At 37.3% G+C, this 24319-nt stretch overlaps 1 protein-coding gene across 1 annotated transcript in view; it reads right to left on the bottom strand.

The window, feature by feature from the left end:
- Positions 1 to 24319, bottom strand: part of LOC146002906 (ras-like protein family member 12) — a 157165-nt gene that overhangs the window by 97796 nt on the left and 35050 nt on the right. The window contains exon 3 of the mRNA XM_083141004.1: positions 10933 to 11006. Within this exon, the coding sequence (XP_082997130.1) occupies positions 10933 to 11006 (74 nt within the window). The remainder of the gene's footprint in view (positions 1 to 10932; positions 11007 to 24319) is intronic.

Raw genomic sequence — 24319 nt, 5'->3', positions numbered from 1 at the left:
AAAGAATCCAAATAGCAATCTCATAGGGAACAACACTGTGTGAGATTTTGTTAGAATTTTTGTACCTGCTTCGAATCCAGCAGCTTTGTAGTAAGCACTTTCTGCTTTAGATAGTTTCAAAGTTCCTATTGTAGTGGATGTAATACCAGGGTAATCAATTCTGTCTATGACTGTGCCATGCTTCTTGACTTCAACTTGTGAGAACAAGAAGGGTACAAAGTTATTTATAAGTTTCACATTAGCAGTAGGAGGAAATTCTTCACCAGTGCTCTTCTTAACAATATCAAATTTTATATACAAATCTGATCTGTGTGGATGAATAAACCCATCTCCTGCTGTGATTTCAAACTCGATCTCTTTGTTGGGTTCATTGAGGTTTGCAAAGGTCCTCCTGTTTGGAGGGAAGGACTGTAATTCATAACTTTCAATATTTTCCATTTTGGGTATTTATTTATATATTTATTTATTAAATATTTATTTCAATTACTGCAGTGGTATTGGCACCAGCAAAATCAACTATCTCATTCTTCTCATTTGTAATTGTTATCTCTATGTAATTAACTTTGTCATGTGAAACTGGAAAATAGATTGGTGGGATGGGGGAATAGAAAATTGGCTCCATGAATTCAGAATTTGGTTTGAATGTAGCTATGATACCTGTTTCCTTGTGTCTACCAACTGAATTTTCTTCAGCTTTGATAATCATCCCTTTAGCAATGTTGCAGTGAATGTTCAATGTCTCTATAGCCAAGAATTTTGGTATGAATTTACCTATGTGTCTGATACCTGGTTCTAGTTTGGTGTTGTTGGGAAATCCTAAAATCTCACCCATGCTAGACAGGTCTACCGTTTCTTGCGCAGACACAATCTCCACTCTGTGTGTTACAGAATTCTGAGATAGGAGTACACTGTTGCCAAGTTCTGATTGTAAAGTAGATAAATTATACTGTCCAGGGGGAATAACAATTTTCTCATTGCCCACAACTATAGAATTATTATAATTTGTTACATTTGGAATAAGATACATGCTGTAGAAAGCTCTGAGAGCAATGGATTTTGGATATATGATATCATCATGGAGATGTAGTTTCAAGATCGATGTCTCACTAGAAAGATGAAAAATTCCCATGCTTAATGTACCACACAGCTTTTTGAAAATCTTCTAATTTGATGTTATGTATTTTATTCAAAATTCTGAGCATGGTAATACAAACATGACCACATATAATTTGATTGAAATTTTGTATACGCTCATCATTGTAATAAATGTTTACTTTTTTTAAATAATTAATTAATTCTGTAGGGGGCACCCCACCAAAGGAGTCAAATATGTAAGCATTGTTATTCTGTTTATAATAGCATATCCAGTGTGTACCAATATTTTTGGACATATCCAAGTTAACCACACCACATTCTCGAGCCCCCCAAGAGGGGGGAGAACTATTTTTAGGGAGAGCGTCACTCATGAAAACACCTCTGAAATACTTAATTTTAAATATTTTAACTAAAGATTCAATATCTTGGTTGGTGAGTGCTTCTTCTTTTTTTTAAATTTTCTGAGAGCTTTGGATTTCATACCACTGAGTACCCTAGACTTTACACCACTACCCCCTCGTAGGGGGCTCTCCATAGCTAGATTATGTCTTTTCTGTTCTTCTAGTTCTGCTTTATTCTTTTTTGAATCTATTACAGTTTTGGCAATAGCAGCGCTCCCGCCAGCCAAGCTCCCGATAGCCCCTAGAGCAGCTAAGATGGCAGGGATGCTAAATATGAACCCACCACTATGTGATTTTTTTCTTCTATTTTGCAACCTTTTTAATTGTGATGAGCTAAGTAATAATTTCATTCCATTCCCTTTGGCTATACATTGTCTCTTCTTCTCTTGTTGTTTTTTAGTTAAAATTGGATTAATTTTTAAATTTTTAAGATTATGATATGGAATCTGGTAGACAACACCTTTAGGTTTCATGTTGTTTATTATTATTATTTAAGGGTATTTATATATATTTATATTACAAACCCCACCCTAATTTTTGTTTTGTATTCATAGCAATTGTTGTACCCAATGCAGTTATTTTTTCACCCAACGAAGCATCTCTGCTGGTTAATCTTCCAAATGCTGCTTCTTCTAATTTTTGATCAGCCACATGTCGAGTATCAAGATCTGCATGTCTATTGTAAGCAATGTCATGTTCCTTGCAGGCTGCATCGAGAGGATTAACTCCCTTGTCTCCCCTCTTCAATCGCTTGTCAAGTTTGGTACCTGGACCACAGTACTGATAGCCAGGAACATGTACCTCAAATGGCAGTTTATTAATAATATCATTAACTAAGCCTTTACCCTCTGCCATGTTCCAGAATTTAGGTGGTAGAGTATTGATAATTTTAATCAAGTATCCTATGCCTTTAGGATCATTTGCAATAAAAGTAGCTAGCTTGTTACTAATCATATCTACAATACCCATCTTCTCATTTTAAAAATTGTTGTTTCAAGCATTCTCTTCCCCTGCTATCACCAACAGCCTGTCTATAAGTTTTCTTACATCATTAATCCACACAAACTCTTTAGCTAAAGTGTTGTATTGCTTGATACCACTTCCAGTCTTGAGTTGGTTCCAGATGGGTTTGATAAGATTCTTGTACTTGTCTCCACTACTTGATTTAACTCTGTTCTGACTAGCATCGTTGTTTTGATACAAGGCATCAGATAGTATAAGAATATCTGAATAACTTTGATAGTCTTCTTCAGTAAAATGTTTTGGTTGCTTCTTGGTTAAGAGCTCCCATAGACCAGGGGTACCAGGGTACCTTGACCAACTGTTTTTATCACCCAAATTGACTTTTATGTTGTCCCCCTCGAATGTCACTTTAGACTTCCCTATTTTCCAAACTGCTCCTTCATTAGGTTTCATAGTAGTGTACAGTCCAAAGACTTCATCTTTCTCAAACTTGCCTGTACTCAAATAATCTCTTGCCAAGGGCCCCAACTCAATTTTCTTCTCTGATTCTTGTTGTATAGCTGGTCTAGGAGGTTCCTTAAGTGCTAAAAAAAAAAAAAAGGTAAAGTGTTCCCCTGTGCATAGCACCACGCCATGAAGGCGTATAGGGTGTGTGGGGGTAACGCCCCACACTTTCTTGATCCGGTCGTGAGTGGGGGTGATGTGATCAGCATCACGCCCCTGACCGCCTTTACCCCCCAGGGTTTCCCCCAGGTACCCATGTTATTCGACGCTGGGTGGGCGCCGGGGCCGCTTACACCGTTAGAAAAGTTCCCGGATTTGAACCGGCCGGGGATCGAACCCGGGACCTTGAGCATGGTAGTCAGACGCGTTACCGACTGAGCCACCGCGGCCACTCCTTAAGTGCTAAAGGTGTGTGAATGCTAGATAAGGGGGTAGGAGGGAAGTCTGCATAGTTTTTAGCAGTGAGAGGTACCAAATCATTGATGAGATCTTTATTTTGCTCTGTGATGCTTTTAATGTTCTTTACCAAGACCACTGATAGCATCTATAATAGGCTGATCTTGATGCTTGCGCTGCTCATAAAAGCCTCTGTTCTCATCCTTCCACCCCTTGAAGCGTTTAGCAAGATACTCATGTAATTTTAAATTATCTTCAATTTTATGTTTTGACATATTTATATTTTTTGATTGATAGTTATTTATAATGTTTCGACGTTCAAAAAGTCGTTGATTTTATTTCTAAATTTCCCATTGCTAGGTTTTCTTGTCATGTCGATCGTAGCAAATCCAAAATCATCGGTGTTCCAACATGAAGAGCAGAATTTTGAAAATTGATTATAATTTAAATCTCCCCCAACATAGTTATCGTAAACATGTTTCAGATTAGTATGATCTTGGCGAAATAAACAAATTAAATTTGTATTATCTCTTAATAACTGCTTGGGAATCTTGGAGTAAGTTTGAGCTAAGTAAAAGCAATCTATTTCCCTATGTCTACCCTGTGTAAAGAAATTTCTTATCTCATTCTGATTTTCTAGAATCACATCATCAAAAACAACAACAGAATTCTTCAAGCAGTGATCGAGAGGTTTTACTTTTGAATCAAATGTAGATATGTTAAGTCCCTCATACACCTTCATGAGTTGCTGGTATTTTGGTTGTTCTAAACTTCTTGAAAATACATACAAGTGTCTATTTTTCCAGTGTAACCAGTTAGGGGCCAGCAAAAAATTATCTACAAGCAAGGTAGTCTTCCCACAACCTGAAGGCCCTACTATGAGGCATCTTATGTGATCAGGCAGCAACTCACCATTTCTCTTAGTAGTTTTTGCTATATCTGGCAATCGCTGTACAACATTCCATGTTGGTGTCAAAGAATAACTTTGTCTGCATCTATCCAACTTTTCTCTGCTAATCCAAGCCATTTAACATAAAATTTATTATTCTTTTTAAGTAATACTTTTTCAATTAGATATGTGTCTGGATATTTTGTTTTACTGAGCTCCTCTTCATAAAATCTCCCTTTTAGTATTTTATTGCTACTATCTTTTATCATATAGGTATTTCTATTCCCTGGCAAAACTTGAACTATAGTGAATAACTCTGTAGACCAATTCTTAGTAAATCCCTTCTCGAATAAATGTTTAAATTTACTAATTCTTACTTGTTCTCCTATTCTGAATTTTGGTTTCTTAATTGTATGTTTATATTTATTACAGTAAACAGTAGAAATCAATCTTGCCTCATCAGCTTTGGTTACCTCAGCTGGTTTCATGTGAATAGTACTGTGTACTGAGTTATTATAATTATGAACTAGGCTAGGTAAAATATCTATCCACTTGTAATTACCCTGTAGAGTAAATTGCCTCCACATTAGATGTTTTAATGTTCTATTGAACCTTTCCACTATACTTGCTTTGAGATCACTATATGTAGAATAATGTTTAATATTATACTGTTCCATTAACTTGCTAAATGTAGAATTATAAAATTCTTTTCCTCTATCTGTCTGTAGATATTTTGGTGTCCTGCCTTTGCTAAATATCAATTTAAAAGCTTCAACAACACAAGCACCTGTTTTGGATTTTAGGGGAAGTGCCCATGCATACTTACTAAATGTATCGATAACTGTAAGCATGTACTTGTAATTATGATTTATCTTATGTAAATTTTTCAAAGTTCCTGTTGACATTTCTATCAGATCTGCTTGAAACAGATCATCTACACCCTTTGTCACCACACTCAATCGCTTGTAGTTGCGACGAGCTGGCTTATGTAATTCATAAACTATATCTTGTCTTGACATCTAATAGTATAAGAGAATATGACATAAAATGGATTATCCTCTGGGTATAATTGTTTCACTTCAAATAATAATTGATCACCTGCTTCTACATTAAAAACAGATAATTGTTCATCCTCATGTACTTTATATCTTTTTGCAGATTCATCCCAGTATGCAACAGGTATCTGAAGTGCTCTATGAACACCATCTTTTCTTTGTATGGTGAACTGTGGTACTTCAAAATGCTTACCACTCTTCAAGTAACCAAATTTGAGAAATTTAATATTACCATCGAGGAAAAATTCATGAGACTGATTGTAAGGGTACAATTTGTAAACATTGCCTGCATTGACATATGTCCAGCGACCTCTAGTATTTGGAATACTCTGTAGTCTAACAATATCAACAGTAAAAAAATGTTTTAATTCTTGTTCCTCCAACCTGCTTAATATTTGTTCCAGGTGTTCCTCTATGATTTGTACTACTTCACTGTAGCTAGGTTTGATTCTCACATCAACATACAATCGTTTGAACTCTTCCTTGAGGTTGTGGAGTTGTATGGTGAAATTAGATAATGCTGATTCTTGAGTAGATTCCAGAGTAGCAAGCTGTAGCTTGATGTTTGATATAATCTCTTGTAAACTCTCTACAAGTTTCAATTTGGTACTCTGGCTTGCAAGATCGTGCACTTGATTTTTGATTTCCGCAAATAATGCATGAAGTTCATTGATTATCTGGTTGGTAGGTAAAGTATTAATAGTATTTTGAATTACACCAATCTCTTCCTGTATGTTTTTGATGTCCTCTGACTTGAGAATTCTATTCACTGCTCTTTTTACAGATCTTAACTCTTGGGAAGTGGGCAAATTAGCTACAGTGTTTTGAAGTGTGGTCAAGGCTTCTTTCACAATATTTAACTCGCTGGCATCTGCAACACTGCTCAAGGCATCCTGAAGGTGCTTTAAGTCATCTTGGGTTGGTGTAGATTGCTGTAATATTTGCAATTTGTTCTGAATGTTATCTATGAGATGGTGAAAATGCGATAATTCAGTTTCGGTATTCAGATTTTCCAATTTGGTGATTTGTTCTTGAATAATGTTTAAAGTTTCGGTTATACTTGGCAACTTGAATTCTAGAGTTTCTTGTACATTTGTTAATTCATTTCTCATAGTAGTCAAAGTATCCTCAATGTGAGCTATGGTACCCTGTATCTTACCAAAATCTTCATAAGTTTCTAACTGTAGCTTGATATTGGCAACGCTGTGTGCGATAGCATTTAATTCTGAAGATGAAGGAAGATTATCGATAAAATTTTCTAATATTTGTAGTTTAGCTTGAACTTCTGCTATAGCTGTATGCAACTGATCTGTTTGGAGTTCAGTTTTAATATTTTCCAGTGAAGGGGTCTCAAAAGATTGAAACTGCTCTTGTAATTCTGCAATACTGGCATTGAGCTGTTCATATTCCCCCTGAGTTTTGATATTTTGAATAATAGAAAGCAGTTCTGTGCGAAGAGTATTCGCTTGATTGTTTAATTCTTGTTTTAATTGCTCTGTAGCAGTTGTTTGTATTTGTCTAAATTTCTCAAGTTCAATTTTCAATTTGCCTACACTCTCCCCCAAGCTTTGAAGGTTGTCTATGGATGCTAAATTTGTATATTTTTCAAGTAGGGATTTGAGTTCACTATCAATTTTCACTATGGGGTTAATCAATTGAGTTTGGAGATTAGTAATCTCTGTTTGTATGTTTAAACTTAGTGAATTCTGTAAGATTAACAAGTCAGCTTTAAGCTTTTTTAATCTTTCATCTAGTCTGGCAATGTCACTTGAATTATCTGGTATTTCTTGTCTTCTTCTGTTTCCAAATATATCCATTATGTATATTAATTTTCGAATATGTGTTATTTAATTTTATTTTTTGTTCACGGTATTTTTATATATTCATGAGAGAATAAATTAATTTAATTTCCATGAAGAAGGGGATTAGCTTATCATACTCGCCAATAATTTCTGCATAGAGATAATCATCTTTCTCTACATCGTATGTGCTGTCGGGGTTCATATTATTGTGTTTAATTCTATACAGATTTCTACCTATATGTATATTTACCCCCGTAGGGGGCTTCTCTTCCTCTGTGCTAGAAGAAACAGATATTTGAATTTTACCTGTGACAGGAATTCTGTAAGATGCAAGATTATTATTGAACACAAGCATTTGTTTCCCTGTATCCTCATCAACCTGATACCAGATACTATTCAGATGGATGATAATTATTCCTTTTAATTGGCGATGAATTTCTTTAATTACATCCATGTTTACAGCTGTTTTCTCTACAGGTTTAATATGTTTCTTAAATCCAAACAGGTTCATTGGCATTATTTTTCATTGGGTTATTTATAATCATGAAATAAGTATCAGAACTTTATGCCCAAGATGCAAAAAATAGGTGTGGGTGAACTTGAACCAAGATGCAAGAGGGATCATGCAACACACCCTTGACACAGAGTCGCATGATTGCACTTGATGTTAAGTGCCGATAGGGGCAAGTTACACTGTATAACCGGAAGTAAACCGGAAGTGGACCGGAAGTAAACCGGAAGTAGACCGGAAGTAAACCGGAAGTGGACCGGAAGTAGACCGGAAGTAGACCGGAAGTGGACCGGAAGTGGACCGGAAGTGGATGTGGGTGGCCTCTTGCAGAGGGGTAGCCTCTTGCAGAGGGGTAGGCATAGCCTTAAATTGCACTTCTTAAGTGCCTGATGACAAGTTACACTTGTATAACCAGTTATAACCAGTTTGGCCCAAGATGCACTGTTCCCTACTGGGAAATAACATGTTCTAACATGCATGTTCCAAGATGCAAGAGGGGCACATGACACATCCCGACACAGGGTCACCTGATTGCACTTGTTAAGTGCCCGATGGCACATGACACTTGTATAACCGGTTATAACCGGCTTGTTTTTAAATGCCCGTTTTATATCTACTGGATTGCGTGCCGTTTTTAATATGTGCAATGTGCTAAATACTCTGTACGACGATGTTTGACCACTGTTACCCATTTCCGGCAAATGCTTACCCGCATAAAGAAACAATCGTCATTTCAGTGTTGCCAGCTGCGATTTTTTATGTTGTTTTTTTCATGCAATTTGAACATGAGATACGTCTAGCACAATACGTGTTGTATTTTACCAGCTAATCACGTATTTTGAATTTTTCTGTGACTTTTGGCTACTCGCAACGATAAGAGTGAAATTGTGTTTACACAAAATTGATGAAGGAAAACACATCTGATGCATACCTGGTATTTTGAGTGTTGCTTCATCATTTCATAAAATCATCATTCATCCTAAATTTACGAAAGGTTTCCCTAACTTTCGTTTCACCTCAAGAGTGTAAATTGGTTTTTTCCCCATCCTTAATTATATATATGGGCCAATCCATGAGTTCCGGGTGTGACAATCACACGCTTCAAATCTAAATATTTTGTGAACATAGACATTGAGCTCAACCATATCATCATTACAATATTCAGAATCATGACATTGTTACTGCCCTGAAGAGTGAGCTCTGTGAAAAACGTTGTTTGGGAGCGATTCAAGAATAACTGGATTTCCGGGTGTGACTTACATGGCGGTGAAAGCTTCATCTATCACCACACAACTTGAAAACTCTGTAAACTTTTACAATTTTTCATCCATCATATTTTTTTAGGGTGGAAATGTAGATTGTAACCTTTCATCTCATGCCTTTTATTCCAGCGAAAACATTTTTATTTTCACTGTTATTAATTTTTTAAAAAAAGTTTCGGGTGTGACCTATGTGAATACCTCATTTATTAACTCCGTGTAATACCATATTACTCATCTAATATTTTAACTGAACAATATCAAAGGGGAAAAGAACCTCCTGAACTCATAAATTTTAATAATAACCTAATTTATTTGTGAAAATTACAAATTTATAGAGCATTGTTTATACACTCAAGTCTTAATGTAATAAAGGCAACCTTTATCACATTTTCCACTTCTCTTTGTTAATCTGTATTCTTAATGTCATTCAAGGACATGTAAAAATCAAATTAGTAACTATTAACTGTCCCGTACTAAGCTAAAGCTATAGTTTAAGTTTCATGTTGTTTAAATACTATTTGCACTAATTTTACTTTTTTAGAGGTAGGATCACTTTGTCATGGATTGGCCCAAGTATGTTTATTATGCAACACACTTGGTGTTATAGTGCGGTTGGAATGCCGGAAAATATTTCACTTCCGGCGGAGAACGTGCCCTTTGGGGGCCGATACTATATTTATTCCCGAACCTAAAACGCCCCAGACCCCAAGTTCTTAAGCCCTCGTTTGTCTATAATGGCGTCTTCAAAATGGCGGTCATGACGGAGATTCTAAACATGAAACATCTTTGTTTATTGCAGTTATTTATCATTTGCGACATCTTATTTTCACCTAATTTGCAGTTTATAACTGTATTATGATAATAAGAAATTAAAAATACCCACATTATTAAAAAATATTAGATATGGCGGCCAACATGGCCGCGAAAAGTATAAAAATAACCCTTTCAGCTATTTGCTCATATTTTGGATGTTCGAGAACTGAACAGTAGCATAGAAAATAATGTCAGACTAAGCCCATTAAATAACAATAACAATAGTTCAATTTTTGACAATCTGTATATGTACAGGGTGTTTCAAAAGTCTTGACACCTTAAGACAACTGCGATATTAGTGCAGATGGCGAAAAGTGGAAGGAGGTGAAAGTTGTTGGAAATATGAGGTTTTCAATATAATGGGCTTGAATTTTCAACGTAGTATACACCGTTGAGGCTATTCGCTGGTACGAACATCAATGAGAACTGGCATTGCCTTGTTGCCACATACTTCGTCCTTAAGGGGGCATTTACACTATGGAAACACCGTTCTGTACTCGGTAAATTGAGAATGATGACGCAAAATTAGAGGCAAAGTAAGAAGTGTGTGTGTGTGTACAGAAACACACACGCATACATACGCACAAGCACACAAGTACAAAACCTGTAATTGTGGCATCTGAAATAGTGGTTGTTCATTAGAGCCATACTGATATCAACAAAGGATAACATTTCGAAACGAAAGGGGTCTTAATTTTTTCCCTTATAATCAGGGTAGATCACCACTAAAATATATTTGGGCTCAGACAATATCTTCTGTTGGTGCAAAACAGAAATACCAACAATACTGAAGATTAAGAGGGTAACGGTTCACGCAGATTTCGCCTTCGGTGTCCTAGGTTCGCCGTATCGAATAAGTTGTGTGTCTCAATTAATACGGAAAGACATCTGCTACCGTTCATCAAAAGGAAGGGAGCAGTGGAGTGGACCAAACCCAGCAGAAAAAAATATTAAAAATGTAATGATTCGTGTGTTACGGGTTCCAATCTTCCGTCATCACGCTGCTTCTCCTCCAGACGCCTCTGCCACACGCCCAAAGGACCAGTGGCACGCGCGGAGAGCGTTGATATCCATATCCAATCTTTTGTCCCATTTTTGGAGATACTCTGCATAACTGGGGACCTTAACCTCTGCTGGTTACGATATATTTCCTTCTACGCCGGAAGTGAAATATTCTTCCATTTTTTCTTGCTTTCCAACCGCACTATTACGTGCATATTCTTTATCAGTATTTGACCTACCTTGTCACACGTGTCCATAATATTAGCAATAATATCCTGGTTGTCTAGCACCTCGTGTTTGCAGTAAGTATCCTCTGTGAATAAAGAAAGAACATATTAATAATCTCGTAACGATTCTAGAGACAAATATTGGTTTTAAACTTCACGTAGCTGTTGATGGACATGAATGTTTGACATCGTGGTATCATCGCTTCAAACCAGAGTTCATATAACTCGGTTAAACTTTAAAAGTAGACTACCGAATCAAATGTATACTGAAACTTGTTTCGGTTTTCGAAATTCTTTCTGTGAGCTAAATTAAGTCATTTTAAACCAGTCTCGTTTGTCAGTAACAAATTAATTGAGAATGAACTTAAGTTAGCTGTATATCAAGCAGGAATATTTAAGCATTACATGAAGTAAGGAACTACACAGTTTTGAACTATCTTTGAGTTTATTGATAGGTGTACAGTCAACAGCAATAAATAACAAGAAGTATATCCTGAAATACACAAATTTCTGCATAGCGTTAAATGTGTTGCCTTCAGGCGAAGAGGGACAATTACGCACTAGTTGTGCATTTATTTCAATATCGTCGGATTGGGCACTGCTATTTAAAAAAGGGATTAGTATGCAATATAGTATGAATTTCTCTCCATGTTGCAAGGGCCTCCCCGATGGCGCGGTGGTAGCCTCGTTGCCTTGCAATCAAAGGGTCCCGGGTTCGATACCCCGTGGAGGCACAAGTGGTTTGGATCCCACTTTAAACTGTAGGTCCAGTCCCGATTAGCCTTACTGTGCATAAAGTGGACTTAAATCACCAAATCAACAACAATCAACATCTCCATGTTGCAAGTGGAAACTGTTTTTCAAGTTGATTAGTATGCTAGACACGATGTTTGAAAAAATATGATTAATACGTATTTACAGAATCCCATGTATTCCTTTTGGGAAATCAAATTCAACTTAAAATTACGGCTAATGAAATGGGAGTTTCGACTTTTCCTACTACTATGACATGGTTCAAAGTGTCCTTTTTTCCGTCCATGTACTTTTCTATGTCATTGGATGTTTTATATTCCGAGAGAACGAATAAAATAATGGTCCCATAAGCCTAATGCATTTCTACTTGCCTCCTATGGCCATAAAAGAGCTACATTTCACCATTAATAGAGCTAAAGATTACTTTCAAGGAGCTAGATTAACGAAGGATGCATGAAGTGCCTAGGGTAATGTAGGTGTCAGAGGGGAAGGGGCGCTGCTATTGCCGTGATTTGGCGGCATCACCCATCTCAATAATCCACTGATGCTCATATGAAATCGAAAATAAAGGATTCCCTGATAACAATATTGTCGAAGAGGTTTTCTCGGGCAATCAGCCAGGTGATTTCTGGATGGGCTTCCGATATTACGAGAGATAACATCTGACTCTCATCTTCAGGGATTGAAGAGAAAAACCTCTTCAATATTCGCCACCAGGAAAGCTTCAAGAATTATGAAAATATTGTCATCTTCACCTCAGCCACGGCGCTATATAAAAGTAGGTGCAGAGGTAAGGGGCGGGCGACGCAGCCAATATAACAATATCACGTCTATGCAAAATGTACACTGATGGCAAAAGTTAGCCAGTGGTATCATATTTGTGGGGCAGGGAGCGGGTACCACAGTTCACAGCCAAACGAATGCACGAAAGAGCCACATCTGGCTCCCAAAGAGGGGAGTTGGCAACATTGATCGACAGCTGCAGCAGTGAGAAAGACCTAGGGGAAATTTTCCCTCTCCCCCTTAATCTATGGCGCTTGGTGAACTGTAGCCCCATCAGCTAGCACTTGCGTACGCCAGGGTTTGCCTTCAGTCCACTCAGATAGGGTAATCGATACAGAATCTCCACAAGGAATCGTACTCGGATCCCCTCGATTGCAAGGTGATAGCTTTAGTCACTACATTACTGGGTGATCGGTCCGCTTGATTTCGCCGGTTGCAGTCGCCCCACCAGGGATGCAGTGCGGCACGCAACCAGGGGGCAACACGGGGATACGCCCACCTTTGTTGCCCCCTACAAACTATAAAAACTAGATAAGTGAATGCCTCTTAGTTGTGCAAGGTGTTACCTTCGCTGAAGGCATCCTAAATTCAACGTCGCTTCCACGTATCACACTCCGGTAATCGTGATGTTGCAGGCCAGCGAAGTCCAGGCGCTTGGACTCGGAGCGAGAGTAAAGCTTAACGCCCACTGAAGAGACGCTGCAACCGAACGCAACAGACCCGTTTCCGGCGTCTCAGTGGGCGACATCCTTTAAGATAACCTGCAAACTTCTGGTAAGGAAATTCCGCACGTTTCCCTGTAGTGGGCGTTACACCATTTGATTTCAATAGAAGCAGACAATAGAAGTTCTGTTGCCGCGTTTCCCCGCGTCTCAGTGGACTATGTGCTTAATCCGGTGTGGGGCTTGTGTCGTCCATTTGTGTGTCTAAACCCATTTCATCTTATTACCATTCATTGGACAAAAGTGGCAAGAAATACAATTTTAGCCATTAAATACGACTGGCCTTCAGGAAACATCACCATTTCCCAACCCACTCATTGTTCTCAGCTGGCGTCGCTGTTGAAATTATCATTAATTAAGAGATGAAAAATCAATATGAATATAACTGAAAGGAAACTTTCATTTAAAAAAAAAAAAAAAAAGACACTAAAACAACTCTGTGAAGTTGCATGTTAAAGTTTGTTTCAACAAAATTCGAAGCGTGGGTTACAAGGAAATTGTAAAATGCTCCTCCCTCATAGATGCAGTTTCTAACAAGAAGTCGTTTCCTCAAGCGCTGCGAACCACCCACTTCTGTACACACAATCAGAGAGGTACGTACATATTGAGGAATCCAGCTTATGCATTTTTCCAATAGAATGTATTCTTCAACATACGCAGATTTATTTCCCCTCAAGGCACAATACCTATTGCGTCATGAAGGTATGGAGATGATTCCCACGTTGCAATCTCAAAGCCCAAATTGTTATTTATTTGATTATCCGTACATAAAACGGCGGTGGTTAGGTCTTCCCCCGTACGAGATCCAAGTTCGATTTCGGTTATGTAATTGGATTCCCTTGGTGCCGATAGCTCTTGGGTTAGCTGTTCTGGGAACCTCCCAGCCTCTCTTCGATGCAATTCCTAATCCTCCCATTCCCTTGTTTGGAATATATTGACATGTCGCCTTGAATGGGTTGTTGTCTGTCAGGGACAGAGCAACGGACCGATGAAGTTATCATTTCTTCCCTTGTAGGTTCCGAGTTGCCTATGAGTAACACGGACGGACGTGTACTCTTTTCCCAGCTACCATAAAAAGCAACGATTTGCTGCAATTTTCACACCAAGATCCAAATCAGTAGTGTGATTTACAATACTACTGGCGCGAGAAAGTATGAACCCCCCTCAGGCAGATTTGCCTACACTTAAAACTTGCTCAACATGCCCATATGAGCTTTTTGCTCAAGTGTGGAACCCCGTCTAATCCAAGATTTTTGTAAAAATGCCCTCGGGAATTTCCTGAGAAAGTATGACCCCCCTCAGATTGATTTGTCTACACTTACAAAAGGCACTTCTGTGAGATTGTTGTCCATAAACCTGTCAAAAATATGCCCCTCTTGATATTTTTTTTGGCCACACCTAAAACTACGCCAAACGTATTAACACACACACACCCACACACACCCACCCACACACACACACACACACACACACACACACACACACACACACACACACACACACACACACACACACATATATATATATTTACTTCTGGTTTAAGTTTAATTGGACACCAGGCCCAACTTGTATATCTAGTATTAAGATAATGTAATTCTTCTAGAATTGCTCTGTGACTCTCTCATTTCTTACATCATAAACATATGATTTTTCACCTATAAGAATAACACTACATATGGTGTCATCGGGGAGTGTATCGTGGAATTCACAGATAATTTTAATGTTTGTCCTGTCATTAACCACAACTTGTTTCCTTTTTGAAGTGTTGATGACAAACATGGGTCTCTGTGCTTTGAATTCATCTGGTGTGTAATACATGTCAGTATTGCCAGTAGTGACCCTTTTGTATGCTGTAAATGCTTCATATAATTTGAGGAAATCATCCTTGGACATGTCTAAATTATAATTTTCTCTAGGGAATACCTCATTTCTGCCATTTTTAAGATATATGTTCTTGATGTTGCAGTTATCAAATTTACTTGAATTTTTTTCCTGATTATTGTGTCTTCCAGTCTGAAACAGTACCACCACAAAATCCGGCATGTCATATTGTATACTGGAGAATGAATTTGCAGCATCAAACTCATAATAGGTACCAGGGGCAGGCTTCTGTACACATTGATATGTATAAAATTGTAAAGGAATCTGTGGATTTTTTATTATATCTGCTTTGTATTTAAGAGCATAGCTGGCTTCATATTCAACAACCGGGATTCTTAGCTCCATAGTCTGAATAATGCACTTGCCCTCATCAGGTAGGGTATTGGGCAGAGCTTCCCCTGTAGAGTTTAATGTGCTGTACCTCATCAAAGCATTATTATCATTGGCAGCTCTTCTAAATGTAATTCTTAAACCACCCTTCCACATAATATCTTTGTAATCTGAGAAGAATCCTGGCAACAGGCGCATTGGAAACAGCACTGTGTGGCTCTTAGATAAAATTTTATCACCAGCCTCAAATCCACCTATTTTGTAGTAGGAAGCCTCGGTTTTGGATAATTTTAGTGTGGCCAAAGCTGTGGAGGTAATGCCGGGATAATCCACTCTGTTTATAACAACACCATGCTTTCTGATCTCAATTTCAGAGAACAGATGCGGCACAAAATTGTCCACCAATCTTATATTTGAATTTGCCGGATAATCTGTTCCATCGAGCTTTACAACATCAAATTTGATGTATAGATCTGCTCTGTGGGGGTGTATAAACCCATCCCCTACATCAAGATCAACCTCAATCTCTGTGTTGGGTTGATTTAAATTTGCAAATGTCCTCCTGTTTGGGGGGAATGATTGTAGCTCATAACTCTCAATATTTTCCATTTTTTTTTGTATGTATTTTTATTTAAATATTAATCTCTATGATTGCAGTTGTTGTGGCTCCAGCAAAATCAACTAATTCTTATTTTTCATTAGTGACCATCAATTCAATGTTATCTATTCTATTATGGCACACAGGAAAATATAATGTTGGGGATGGAGTGTAGATGATTGGCTCCATAAATTCAGAATTAGGTTTAAATGTTGCAATGAAGCCAGTTTGTTTGTGAGTGCCTATGCCATTTGATTTGGTGATCATACCCTCGGCCACATTACAGTGAATATTTAGAGTCTCTATGGCTAAGAATTTAGGTATATTAATAGCAGTGTGTTTGATGGCTGGTTCAAGTTTTGTGTTGTTCTCAAAGCCTAACAGCTCTCCTATAGTACCCAGATCCACTGTTTCTGTAGCAGATACAATCTCTACTCTGTGAGTGACAGAATTTTGAGTTAATACTATACCTCTGGGTAATTGAGCATTTAGAGTGGATAGATTATATTGCTCTGGAGTGATGACAATTTTTTGATCCCCTACTGCAATTGTGTTGTTGTGGTGTGTAATATTAGGGATCAAGTACATGCCATAAAATGCTCTGAGAGCTATTGTTTTGGGATACACTATATCATCATGTAATTTAAGTTTCAATATTGAATTTTGGCTGGTGAGATGGAATACCCCCATGATGTTTTAAATACCACAAGGCTTTTTGAAAATTTTCAATTGATGGTTTATTTATTTGAGACATAAATCTAAGAACAGATAAACACAAATATCCACAATTAACATCTTTGAAATTTTGAACACGGGCATTATTGTAATAAAGATTAGCTGATTTTAGATATTTTATTAAATTTTCAGGTGGATCACCTCCAAATGAATCAAACACAAATGCCTCATTGTTTAAATATTTAAGATAACAAATCCAGTGAGTGCCCTGATTTTTGTACTTATCCAAATTAACAATGCCACACTCTTTGTTGAGTGGTTGTTCTGGTAAAGAATCAGACATGTACACACCTCTAAAATTTTTGATGCCCAGTGGCTTGATTAAAGCTTCAATATCTTGGTTTGTAAGCGGCTCTTGTTTTTTTAAACTTATTCATGGCTCTCTTAACACCTTTGCCCTGTTTCTCCATGGCCAGGTTATGGCGCTTCAATTCATCTATTTCTGCCTTATTCTTCTTGGCATCTATTACTGTTTTTGCTATGGCAGCTGATCCCCCAGCCAAGCTCCCAACAGCCCCAAGTGCTGCTAAGATGGCCGGGATAGTAAATATGAAACCCCCACATGTGATTTTTTCCTGGATTGCTGTAATTTTTTTAATTGGGGGGTACTAAGCAACAATTTCATACCATGGCCCTTTGCAAGACAAGAGCTTTTTTTTCTTGCGCTGCTTTTTGGTTAAAAGACTATCAATAGTTTTAAGAGATTTAAGACCTGCATAAGGTATTTGATACATAACACCCTTGGCCTTCATTCTAGGTTTATTATATACATATTCACAGCCCCCACCCCAGTTTTTGTTTGGTGTTCATAGCTATGGTGGTCCCCAATGCTGCTATTTTTTCACTTAAAGAAGCATCTTTGCTTACAAATCTACCAAATGCAGCCTCTTCTAATTTCTTGTCTGCAACATGTCTCTTGTCAAGATCAGAATTTGTGTTGTATGCTATGTCATGGTCTCTACAAGCAGCATCTAGGGGATTAACACCAGGATCACCTCTGTTTAATCTATGCTCCAATTTTTTGCCTGGACCACAATACTGATAGCCTGGAATGTGTAGTTCAAATGGCAACTTGTTTATAATGTCATTAACCAACCCCCGGCCCTCAGAAATATTCCAAAATTTAGGTGGTAGAGTATTAATAATTTTTATAAGATATCCAATCCCCTTAGTGTCATTCACTATAAAATTAGACAATTTGGTGCTTATCATGTCCATAATTCCAAACTTTTCATTGTAAAAATTGTGGTTGCCAGCATTTTCCTCCCCAGCTATCACCAATAACCTATCTACAAGTTTCCTGACATCATCAACCCAGACAAATTCTTTAGGCAGGGTGTTGTATTGTTTGATTCCACTGCCTGTCTTAATTTGTGACCATATGGGCTTGATTAAGTTGTTGTATTTTGCTCCACTGCTTGACTTGACTCTTTTTGGTGTGGGATCATTGTTCTGGTATAGAGCATCTGATTTTATTAATATTTCCTTGTAATGCTCATAATCTTGATCTGTATAGCTGCCAGGCCTTTTCCTAGTCATCAGTTCCCACAATCCAGGTGTGCCAAGATACTTAACAAAAGCACCTCTTTCTCCAAGATGAGATTCTGAATAAACAATCAGATCATCTCCCATAAATGTTACTCTGAAATTGCCCATTCTATGTATGATGCTACCATCACGCTCTGTGTCAGCATATAAGCCAAAGACCTCATCTTTGTTGTCTTTAGGTGTGCTTAAATATTTTTGAGCAAGAAGACCCAATTCAATAGGATCCTGAGTAGCTTCAATTCTTCGAGGAGCAACAGGACTAGGTGTATGAATACTAGAAAGTGGGGTGATTGGATAATCTAATATGTTCCTAGCAGCTACAGGTACAAGCTCTGTGATCAAATTTTGATTTTGCTCTGTAACAGTTTTGATATTTTTATCTAATTCACTAATAGCATCAATAATATGCTGTTCTGTTTGTTTGTGTTGTTCATAAATTCCTCGGTTCTGTGATTTCCATCCCTTAAATCTTTTTACAAGATAATCTCTTAATTTAAGATCATCAATGATTGGCCTTTTCATGGTTATTTATATATGTTTCAATGTCTAGAAAATTGTTGATTTTATTTCTGTATTTGCCACTATTGGGTTTTCTTGTCATATCAATTGTGACAAACCCATAACTGTCCTGGTTCCAGCACCTACTGCAAAACTTGGAAAAATCATTGTAGCTCAAGTCCCCACCTACATATTCATCATGTATGTGTTTGAGGTTGGTATGATCTTGATGAAACACACATATAAAATTGCTGTTGTCTCGGATCAGCTGCTTCGGTATTTTAGAAAAAGTCTGTGCCAGGTAGAAGCAATCAATGTTTTTGTGTCGCCGCTGTGTAAAAAAATTTCTAACCTTGTTTTGATTATCCAGTATAATGTCATCAAACACAACAACAGAATTATCGAGACATTCATGGAGTGGCTTAACATCTGGTTCAATAGTGGCTATATCCAATCCATCATATAGCTTCATCAGCTGCTGATATTTTAATTGTTCCAAGCTCTTAGAGAAGACATACAAGTGCCTATTTTTCCAGTCTAACCAGTTGGGTGCCAATAAAAAATTATCAATCATTAGTGTAGTTTTACCACAAGCCGATGGCCCAACAATAAGACATCTAATATTTTCAGGCAGCAACTTGCCATTTCTCTTAATCTGCTGTTCAGGTTCTGGCAGCCTTTTTATAACATCCCAGGTGCTCATATTATCACTTTGTCTGCATCGATCCAGCTGTGTTCTGGAAGTCCTAGCCATTTGACAAATAACTTGTTGCCTTTTCTGCGGATGATTTTTTCTATGAGATATGTGTCAGGCTGTTTAGTTTTGCTGAGTTCTTCTTCATAGAACCGGCCTTTGAGAATTTCTCCTCGGTGGTCTTTTATTATATATGTGTTAAGGGTCCCAGGTTTAATTTGAACCACTGTAAATAATTCAGTGCTCCAGTTTCTTGTAAAGCCTCTTTTGAATAAGTGCTTATATTTGCTGATTCTTACTTGATCACCCACCTTGTATTTGGCCTTTCTTGTTGTTGGCTGGTATCTAGGATAATAAACAGTCCTGATCAATTTTTGCTCATCAGATGAAGTTACTTCAGAGGGTTTCATGTTGATTGTGGAATGGACCGAGTTGTTATATTTATGTAGAAGTTCTGGACGAATATTAAGCCATTTATAATTACCTTGAAGTGTAAATTGTTTATACATAAGATTTTTTAGGGTTTTGTTGAATCTCTCTACAATTGAGGCCTTGAGATCACTGTAACTCGAATAATGTTGTATTGACTGGCTTTTAATAAATTGTTGGAACACAGAATTATAAAATTCTTTGCCATTATCTGTTTGCAAATAGCGCGGTGATCTTCCACTCTGATTGATGATTGTCCTGATGGCTTCTGTAACACATTTTCCAGTCTTGGATTTGAGTGGCACAGCCCAGGCAAATTTTGAAAATGTGTCTATGACAGTGAGTAGATACTTGTAGCCCTTGTTGATTTTGTCTAAGTTTTTCAGCTGTCCACTTGCCATCTCAATCAAGTCGCTCTGCCATAAATCATCTATGCCTTTTGTAACTACTGGCAGTCTCTTATAATTATGTCTGGCTTGTCTGTGTAATTCATCAACAATAATTTGTCTAGACATAATATGAAAACAAGAATATTGCAACTATGGGGTGTTCAGCAGCTGATACTACAGGATTTTCTAAATACAGTTTGTCTCCTATTTGTATATGAAATTCCAGAGAGCCATCATCTTCAGCATAAGCTGTTTCTAATGTATTGGGATCTGTAAAATCCTCTAACTCTACACTGGTGATTTTTGGTTTGTTGTCAGCATTTGTTATTGATAAGGTGGGGTAGTGGTGTGCCTGTGGTTGAAGCCAATATTTGATCTTGATTGGTCTCAGTGTGCCCCCAACAAAAAACTGGTAATAAAATTGTGCAGGGGACAGCATATATATTTTGCCACCTGGTGTAAATGGTGAATCATATTCTTTGTTGGGGATGCTGTACAATTCAAGAATTACTGTATGTTTAGGATTCTCGATTATGCCTGTTATTTCTTTTTCTGCTCTAAGCAATCTGCTTGTTACAGATTCAAGGTGCTCATTGATGGTCCTAACAACATCATCATGGCCTGGCTTGATCTTTATGTCCACAACAAGTTTCTTGTATTGTTGCACAATCTCTTGTAGCTGGGTGGCAAAAACAGACAGAGCATTTGCTTGATTGGATTCCATGGTCCCTAGCTGTTGCTTGATATTAGCTACAATTTGTTGCAAATTTTCAACAACTGCCAATTTTGAATTTTGAGCAGTAAGATCATGGACCTGTCTTCTGATATCCTCAAACAGGGCATGCAGTTCATTAATATGTTGATTAGTTGGTAGAGTGGCCACTTTCTGAGTAAGTTGTTTGATCTCTGTCTGGATATTCTTGATATCTTCTGATTTCAATATGCGATTCACAGCTCTCTTTATATTTTTAAGTTCCTGTGATGTAGGGAGATTTGATACAGTATTTTGCAAAGATTCAAGTGCCAATTTCACATTATTTAATTCAGAAGCATCAGCTACATTTTGCATAGCATTTTGGAGCAGCGCTATATCTGCCTGAGTGGGTGTAGATTGTTGTAAAATTTCAAGTTTTGTTTGGATATCATCTATCAAGTGATGAAAATGAGATAGCTCAGATTCAGTGTTGAGGTTTTCAAGTTTTGTGATCTGTTCCTGGATACTTACAAGAGTGTCTACAATACCGGGCAGGCGGGATTCTTGTACATTTGTCAAATCACTTTGCACTGCTGCTATTGTACCCTCAAGATGGGTTATGGTACTTTGAATTTTTCCAAAATCTTCATATGTTTCAAGTTGCAGCTTAATGTTGGCAACACTCCGAGTTATTGCACTCAAAGCATCAGAAGATGGCAAGTTGTTCATAAAATTTTCAAGTGTCTCAATTTTTTCTTTAACCTCGGCTATGGCATTGTTCAAGGGGTCCAGATTAGGTATTTGGAGTGATTGAATCTGTTCCTTTAGAGTGGAAATCACTAGATCAAAATCTTCTTGTGATTTTATGCTTTTGACAATTGTTTGGAGCTGTGTCTGGACATTATTTATCTGCTCTTCCAATTGCTGTTTCAATTGCTCAGAGTTGGTGGCCTGGGTCTTAAATTTGGCTTGAAGAGCTGCTACAGCCTCTTCTAAACTTTGAAAATTATCCAATGTGGCCAAGTCAGTATATTTTTGAAGCAGCACTTTCAGTTCGGAATCAATTTTAAGAAGAGGGTCCATGCATTGTGATTGCAAATTTGTAATTTCTAGTTGAAGACTGGCATTCAGTGTGGTTTGTAAAGCTTGTAAATCACTTCTTAATTTCTTGACTCTGACATCAAGCATCAGAATCTCATCACTGTGATCTTCATGTCTTGTATGGCCAAATATATCATTAGGCATTTTTGTTTAAGTGGTTATTTATTATTGAATATCTAATTCTTAATTCTATAAAAAAATTTAAAAGCTTGTCATATGATCCAGGGACCTCAATATATAAGCAGTCACCAGCAGAAACAGTATATACAGTGCCAGAAATCATCAAAATCTTTAAGATCTTCAATATTGAAATTTTCAACCCACTCAAGCCCTGCATATGGCAGTTTATCCATCATAGCATAACCATAGAGGCTGTTGGCATCTACATACAGTATATAATTTGATGGCAGTGCTGGATCATAATCAGGAATATATTTGTTATTTGCTCTGGCATATCTCTGAGAACATTGCACCATGCCTCCTCTTATACATTGTTCCATAAACAGATACATATCTTGATCCTGGATCAGATCCAATTGCATTTTAGTGTTTAAAAACATTGCAGACCATGCTAGGCCCGGAGCACTGTAAAAATACATTGGATCCAGTTTATAATTTTGCATGGAAGATTTTCTGAATGCCTGCAGTATATCAGCTAAGAGGGTCACATCAAGTTTTAAATATGCCTTGTGATAATCACCAAATGTCTGGCATTTTAAATTGTTCCACATCAATTGGGCATGGTGATAATCTTCATCTGTGATTCCAGATCCTCTGATTTTGCTGTAAAACTCTTGTTGTGGTGGCAGAGAACACTAATCAAATTTAGAAAAATCTGTAACATAATCATATGGATATACACCCTTCCGCCTAATTAATTTCAGCTCCTGATTTGGAAACAAAGCACATGTGATTTTGAATTGATCATCAGATAATTGAGTGGCCAGTGTAGCCAGGCTAGCCGATAAAATTCTGTATGAATCAAGAAATCTTAAGTGAATAGGAACACCATTAACTTTAATTATTTTGCTAATGGCAATATATTTCTCATTATTTTCAGCTAAAATATTTAAATTCTGCTTGTCAAACCCCTCGTACCTGATCAAATGATGAAAATCATAATTGGATGCTCCATGGCAAAATATAGGGACAAATTTTGGTCTCTGGATCTGAATATTGCAGCTATTACACAGGGCCATTAAGAATTTACCATCTGTATGAGAATGGTGATGAACCTTGATATTTGTATCTGAAAATTCAGAATCACATACCGGGCATTTTTCTGCATTGTTGAAATCTTCAATCTGTTTCTCTGTTAAAGGCAACATAGGTTTTGATTTTAATAAGACATTAGATGCTATGTCATGGCACTCATTTTCTATTCTATGTGCAAATTCTTTGATGGCATCTGCTCCCATGTATAAATATTCTTTACTAACAACACCATCCTGTACAATCACATAATAAAAACTAGAAGGTTCATGTAACTGGTATGATGTAATTGAAGGTTCATCAGGGTCTGGGCTACAGAATGCAAGAGGTTTGAGATTTGATTCAAAATCACAGACTATATATGCTGGGTGTTCCAACAAGGCTTCAAACTTTTTGAATTTTGCATTTTCACTTGGATTAGGCATCACCATATGAACAGGTTTATGGTTGCCACAGTATTTTAATTGTTCAATTAACTTGTTTTTAGCAATTTCTGCATTCACTTCCCGAACCCTATTCACCATTTTTTGACCATCAAATACAGTTAAACATCTTCGGCACAACTTGAATATTGTCTTAGATTTGTCTAATTGTTTTCTGACTAAAGCTTCAAGACTGTGTATCAGAGTGTAATGATATGTGCCATCCCCTTCAATTAAGAGCAGATCAATCGGAACAGCAGAATCATCATCAAATGTACTGATTCTGCGAGGTGCTATCAAGCAATTGCCACGGCCAGTAGAACAAATAAATACATTAATAGATAATTGTTTGCCATTGATATCCCGGGCCTTTTTTTCAAATTTATCAATATTCTGAACAGACATTGGATATTCTAAACCCTCCATTGCTTCATCAAAATCATTTTCATGTTGTTTATAATAAGTTATTCTCTCAGGATCCCTTGAAACTGGATACAAAGCAGCTAAAATACACCCCAAAAAGCATTTCTTATCATTATTTTTTATATTAACCACGGCTTGTTTGTTTTTAATATTAGTAGGTAATGGCACATAAGTGGAACCTTGTAAT

The sequence above is a fragment of the Lepisma saccharinum genome, chromosome 19 (genome assembly GCF_977018435.1).
Source record: "Lepisma saccharinum chromosome 19, izLepSacc3.1, whole genome shotgun sequence".
Lineage (NCBI taxonomy): Eukaryota > Metazoa > Arthropoda > Insecta > Zygentoma > Lepismatidae > Lepisma > Lepisma saccharinum.
Note: the sequence above shows the minus strand (reverse complement) of the source record. Positions and strands in the feature narration are given on the sequence as shown.